The sequence below is a fragment of the Octopus bimaculoides genome, chromosome 12, assembly GCF_001194135.2.
Source record: "Octopus bimaculoides isolate UCB-OBI-ISO-001 chromosome 12, ASM119413v2, whole genome shotgun sequence".
NCBI classification, from domain to species: domain Eukaryota; kingdom Metazoa; phylum Mollusca; class Cephalopoda; order Octopoda; family Octopodidae; genus Octopus; species Octopus bimaculoides.
Genome location: NC_068992.1, coordinates 50,934,807 through 50,942,064, shown reverse-complemented (window position 1 = coordinate 50,942,064; position 7,258 = coordinate 50,934,807). Strand labels below are relative to the sequence as shown.

At 32.8% G+C, this 7,258-nt stretch overlaps 1 protein-coding gene across 1 annotated transcript; it reads left to right on the top strand.

Annotated features, from left to right (window-relative positions):
• The first annotated feature begins 6,533 nt into the window (after positions 1-6,533).
• Positions 6,534-6,917, top strand: LOC106874253 (uncharacterized). Its single transcript, XM_014921909.1, has one exon. The coding sequence runs from the start codon at positions 6,534-6,536 to the stop codon at positions 6,915-6,917; it is 384 nt and encodes a 127-aa protein (XP_014777395.1).
• The last annotated feature ends 341 nt before the right edge of the window (positions 6,918-7,258 follow it).

The following is a 7,258-nucleotide window of genomic DNA, read 5'->3' as shown; positions in this document are numbered from 1 at the left end:
AGATATGTGTGTAGAAGTAACATCAAGGTCAATAACGGCTACAACGTCCACAACAACATGAAGAACAATGTAAAACGGAAATAACAAACGTAAAATTAATAATAATAATAATAATAATAATAATAATAATAATAATAATAATAATAATAATAATAATAATAATAATAATGAGATAGAGATAGAAATACAGTAAAATTAGGTCATACGGGCGTCGGCTGAAAAGCACACAAGCTACCCAAGAGACTTTCCTGAAATGAAACCACACACTTCTCCCGTCGGTTTTGCAGTGTTTGGATCTAATTGGAGAAGCTTTCAACCTGTTAGTAAAAAAACCATCAACACTAGACATGACATCAGTATCACTACGATACTGGTTCCCAGCCAAGTACTTTTTCAAGTTGGGTAACAGATGAAAGTCAGATGGGGCCATATCAGGAGATTGGGGAGAATGATCAACCAGTTCAAAGCCACAGTCATGCACAGCAGCTATACTGGCTTAGGAAACCAGTTGGATCTAATTCAAACAACGTCAGATTTTCCCGTGATTGGATCAGTCAAATTCGGTTTTGATCAGGTGTCAGAAGACGTGGCACCGACCCAATAGAAACCTTCGTTATGCTAGGTCCATTGTGCAGAATATTCTCAACTCTCTCACGCGATGTGCTAATAGATTTTGGCTACTGCATTTATAGTCAGTCGCCTATCATCCATCAGCATGTGGTGAACGACAAATGTTTTCCTTGGCGTCCTTGGCTTATCTTCAGCAAGACTCTTTCTCTGCAGGTACTAAACACTACAATGCGAATTTTTTTTCGATTTTCAAGAGAAGTCGCTACTAGTTACTTTGGAGTCTTCTTTGAACAGTCAGGTGTCATTTTACCAGGAACGAAACAATTCCGTTATTAATGAATAGTGTTGAACTTGAGGCATGAAACATTTCGGAACCCTGACTTGACACTTTCATAGTCAGCCTATGAATTTTTCAGCCTCACCTTGTATAATAATGAGAAATGTTCTAGCATTTGTTTTATTGGTCTTACTTTAAATGTGAGAAGTGAAAAATAAAGAGATACTACGAAAGTAAGAAAGAATAATAGGTGTCAGAATGAAAGTATTTAATTGTATTTGAATAACACATTGCTGAAATCCGCTCGCGTTTGTTCGCTACTGAAATATATGTTTGCATTATATTCATTTGCCGACTGACACTCTTGGCTGTTGTTGAGAAGAGACTGTCCTTTGTCTTCGCATTATTTAATGGTTCTATTGTTTCGTTATTAGTGTCTCATCTGTAAATTAAAACACAGGAGCACATATGTGTATTAGAAAAAGAATAACAATAATAATAATAATAATAATAATTATAATAATAATAATAATAATAATAATAATAATAATAATAATAATAATAATAACGACAACAATAATAAGTGCGAATGAATTGCAAAATTTAAAAAAACAAATAAAGTTTCAGGTAGGGAAATTCCTTGTTTGTCGTCTTTGAACGAAGACATCGAAAGAAGAGAAGAATAATAATAATAAGAGAAAAATCTAACAACGAATAGCAAGAAATCAAAATATAAACAGAAACCTTAATTGAATTAGTGTAAATGAATTCTAACAAAAGCTAAATAGAACAAAAACTCAGTCGCTTGAAAAACTAAAGAATTTCGATATTTTTCCAAACTTTACCCTATTATTAATACATTAATGTTTAATGCAACATTCATAATCGAATTCACTATTCACATTTCATCTAACTGACCGTTAATTCAAAAAGTATTAAAATGACTCAAAACTCTTCCCTTTGTCGATATTTCAGTTAATAGAAAGTTCTATTCAAACAATATGTGTTTTCAATGCAAATTTTCCAATTCCACGTATTTCTGAAGTCATTATAAACACTTTTAATTATAAGAGTTAAATTTCATATTACATTAATTGAAGTATATTTCCTTACGTTAATGTAATTCATTTGAAAGAATTTTTTGGGTAATATTATATTGCATATTGTTTGCATAACAAATAGATTGCGCTCTCAACAACAGTAATTTCTTGAACGCTGGCTTCATGAAGACAATACAGATGATCAATAAAGTAATCCGTTTGTTGTAATTCAGCCTAGCTGTCAGTTACTGTTTAATTAGCTGACGACAAAATAAGTAATAAAAAGTAGATAATCATGACATTTATAAACATACACTAGCACGCACACGCACACATATACACACACATACACACACGCATGCATACACATCCACACATATACATACAATCGCAACCCAGTAAAATGAAAAAACAGAATGATAACAATAAAAGTAATAACATTAGCAATAACCCAGAAAAATATGAGAATGCTTATAACGGAACCAATGAACACAAAAGACACAAAATAAGTAAAAATACCAATGTTAAGACAGATAAGAAACGGAGTATCCGAAAAAAACATTTGGTTAGGAACCAAAACATTAGAGATAAAACAAAATGTAAATAACCCTATAGATGAGGGAAATAGGCACGGCATTATTAAAAGGGAAGCTAAAAAGGAAAGTTGCGATTGTAAATTTAAAAATCACTGCCATTTAAAAAAAATTTTGCAACCAAAAAAGTTTAATATATGGTATGAGGTGTAATCTGTGGGACAAAATCCTTACTTTATAGGCTCCACTGAAAATTACATGAAATGCAGACTAGTTAACCATAAAAACACCTTTAAAGATAAGAATAAAATTCCTAGCACCAGCTTAGGCAGATTACTAAGGGCCTCTGAGAAATAGAAAGAATTATCTAATTTTAGAGTGCTCTTGCTGCTTGTACATCTACAAATGAAGTCTTTCTTTTCTCTCAAACCGCCTGTGATCACACTTCCCCCTCCTGAGCTACCTAAGTTCACATTGAGAATGGTGTATGAAACTTTTTATGTTTTTAGTTTACTTTAAAATATTAGTTTAAATGTTCTCTATAATTAAAGTTTATACATAGTTGTTATCGATATACATCGATCCACTCCCATGTCTAAGGCAATTACATTTTGTTGATTTACATTTAGTTCGTTTTAATCATGTTTTCATATTTAATTATGTTAGCGAGTATTTTCGTTATGATCGGAGTGCTTTAGTCATTTTTATGTGTGTTTAGGTAAAACTATTCTATAAAATATATTTTCTATTATTAAGGATTATATTCAGAAGATATTGGCCTACATTGTTTCATTCAAATACCGTTTTGTTTTAATACGATAGAAGTCTGTTAAAATTATCTGATATTCTGTTAGTTTACGTTTGGTTCGTTTTAATTTTTTCCTTGCTTTAAATATAAATTATAGTTTCTTGGGTAGCAATAATACCTATCGGCTTATATTTTTTAATTAATCTTTATGATTATTCATTAGTTTATTATTTTTTCTTTTCCTTTTATGTATTGGCAACGTGTGTTTTCGACTATCCATAATAGATTTTGTTTGATATCTTTAGTTGCCTAGCTTCTTTTAACGTTCTATATTTTCAAGTCATACAATACTAATGCAGGCAATGTATATTTGGAAGGTATTTCTGTTTTCAATATATTATATTCTTAATTTTTGTGCTTCGTATCTATCTGTATATAATGACATAAATTTGAGATTTGATGTTGATTTGTTTTTGTAGTTTTAACGGCAATTAGGTGTAGACATAATGGACACGTTACGCTAGTATTTCGCGCCAGATTTTCGTCCATTAATTCCCAAGCAGCGTTTATGTTTATACCAGTGTTAACGCTGTCGGATGAAGTAGTACCGCCTTGGTGATATCCGGTAGACAGCTGAGGATATCCTGTAGACAGCTGAGGATATCCTGTAGACAGCTGAGGATATCCGGTAAGACAGCTGATGATATCTGGTAGACAGATGATGATAGATGTATACATTTGATGTGCTTGTTGACTGTGAATATTTTATATCAATGTGTTGTCGTTCTACGTTGTAAATCATTGAAATGACATTAGCCGAAATTCTGCTTCTCGCGTACTTGATTTATGGTGATTGTGTTGCATATACTATAATATTCAGTGATATGTGTAATTGTCCTTCATAAGGATTCTGTTTCTGGTAAGGATAATACTTCTTTACGGGTTTGTAACTAATAGAGATTTAGTTGCATATACATATACATATTCCTCTAATATAATGTTAATGTTTTCCTGTATCTTTCCATTTACCGTTCAGATTGATTTCCCTTACATATGATTATAAATAGTTACTTTGTATGTTATACAATGTATTGCATTATACCATCAGCTTTATGCAAATTTAACATCAGCATTATCAAAATCAAAATTAAGCAAATTAAAAACAGTAAAAACGGTGGGTTTATTGATTAAGAATTTATCAACTGAAAAACAATTTCCCATGTGGAATATCTTCAAATTCTGGAATTTTCCCAGGTTTAAAATTGCAGATCTGGAACCATTGTAGAAAAAACAATGCTACGGACTCTGCACTACATCACCTTATTTTCTTTGCCAAAAATATATTGTATTTCGTCTACCGAATAATGGCATGAAATCAAAGGTATCCTTTTGAACAGAAATAATAAGGAGGTAATCCATATAAGGATGGGGTGGAAAAAGGAAGATCCGACAATCATGACTTGTCTAAAGGCATTAGTTGCAAGAGAAGTAAAAACGACCTGGATCATGAATTGAAACCGCCTATGTGTTCCTTGAAGCTTATCAAAAATCTACATTACATATATATTTTCAACACTGGGAAAATAAAACGGCGCAGCGATCCGTTCAACTGTAAATTCCTTGCTTTACAACGCACGTCATTCCCTACTTCAAAAATATTACAGTTAGTTAACATACATACCTGATATATTAGCTTTTCTGCTACAATAGTTTTGCACATAATCTTATTATTCTGAGAGATCATATACTATATAAATATAGGAAAATGGATTATTTATGCAACCTCAACAATCCGGTGCTGTTTACGCGTTGATCGATTGTTCTTCTCTAATCTAAGATTTAGAAGTCAGTAATAAAATATTATTTGCTTTGCAACATACAATCTTTGAGAATATAAAAGGTTAATCTTAATGCGAGAGAATTCGTATTGGATATATTAGTTTATCGTTATAGAAATAGTTGAGCTAGGGTATTAATTATCGTACAATCTTTAGTTTTATTGTTGCAGAGTGGTGGCAAGCTTAGAGTCAACACATATGATTCCCAGCGGAGATATATCAGCTCCTTTCATAATAACATCCACAGTTAATATTATTACACTTATCTAACCGAGTCAATATTATTTTATGATGGAGATCCGACACGTTATCTTGGGCGTGACATGCAACACTAACACGAAGTTCTTCGAGAGTTTTCTACACCACATTAACTGGTATAGTATTATGCAAAATTTAGAGATTTACGTTCATTTCTTAATAACTGTGATCTCAAATACGTTAGGGGTCTAATTTCCCATTCATTATATTGAGATTGATAGAGCTGTACTGTAAAGCACTTCAAGAATTCTATTTGTAACATCGCTCCCCTAAAGGCGACGCGTGTTAGAATTGGCAGAACGACGGCGAAAATGTCTTGCACGAAGTATTTCCATCTATTTTATATTCTAAAATAAAATCTCGTCCATGTAGATTTCTAGGGTCAAGAAAACAAAGTATCATGGCCCCTTCCCTTATGTTTATGCCTATATATTAGGTATTATTTTATCCTCCACTTAAAAATCTTAGTCTTGTACCTAGGACAGGATATAATTGGGTAGCCTACCTTTTGATTCATAAGGCTGAGTGCAGAGGTTATATATCTGAGTGATAACTAATAAATAGCTATCGACAGACAGCTGCCAGACAGTATGCTGACGTCATTTTGAATAGAAAAAAAAATGCTAAAATCAGAAAACTTCTCAACAACAATGCTGATGTAAATGATGTCTATTGTTATTGATTAGAAATCAAAACTGTGTAGTAGTCTGTGTTTACCAGGAGATAATAATTTCTCTCGGGAGTTTAAAATTGCTATTGGAAGAAAGCCTCAAAATTATCTGCAAGAATAAATAGAATTGCGTGATAATCATGCCTTTCTGTGTTTATCACGAGCATAAGGGAAATAAAAGGGTAATGAAATTTTCCAGTGTTGGCACTTCAAGCAATTCGAATCTAATAGGAATGATTTGTTATTTAGGTATAATTCTACAAAAGTACAGGAAAGGCAATTTAAATTATAGAACATGTTTCCCATGTCCATAACTAGATACATGAAAGTTACCGTGAAACAGAAACGAAACTTTAGTCAGAGAATCGACTCACTATACCAGAGAACTGTTGAATATAAGCTACAAATGTGTAATCTTAGCAAATAGTCTTAAGTAGTGCTCTATTAAAACTGAACAACTTCATATTTTAATCCACAAAACTAATGAATGGACAAGGGTCGACTAGGGTCGACATTTCTAACTCTTTCTTTCCAAGCAGGCTGGAATTTCACTTTTCAAGGAAAACTTCAAATGTAATTGGTAGCGACTACTTTTGAAAATGGATCAAATTTCGCATCGTGGTGTTATCAAACACCCACAGAAAAAGGCATTAGCTCCAAAGGACATTCATACTAACACGCTTGCCAAATTGGAGGATGATACTCCAACTTTATCAACAGTGCAAAATTGGGCAGCTGAACTAGGGAGGGAAGAGAGAGTTTCAAAGATGACCCAAGGTCTGGACATCGTGCAACTAGCTGCCACCTCCGAGAAAAACATTGGTCCTGTTTACAGTATGCTTATGGATGACAAACGGTTGACAAATCAAATATCCACTGCAATTAGTATAACCCGTGAGAGATTTGAGAATATTCTACACAATGAAATTGTCATGACGAAGGTCCCTTTTCGGTGGATGCTACGTCGTCTGACACCTGATTAAAAGCACACCAGATTGAACAGATCATGGCAAAATCTGAGATTGACTAAAGTGGATCTTTGAGTTCGCATGAGTGTCTTGAAGAAATCTGAAACTAATTGGTAACTCATTTCATCTTGGGTTGAAAGATTGTGGGTGTATTTACAGTGTGATGCTAAATTAATATTTACTAAATATATGCCTGTAAATAGGTTTACAAAGCTTATTCCTATCCGATGATATATGGTGATATATGATGATGTAGCAATACACACACACATATATATACATATATACATACATGTATGTATATATATATGTGTGTGTGTGTGTGTGTGTATGCATATATAGATGTATATATAGAT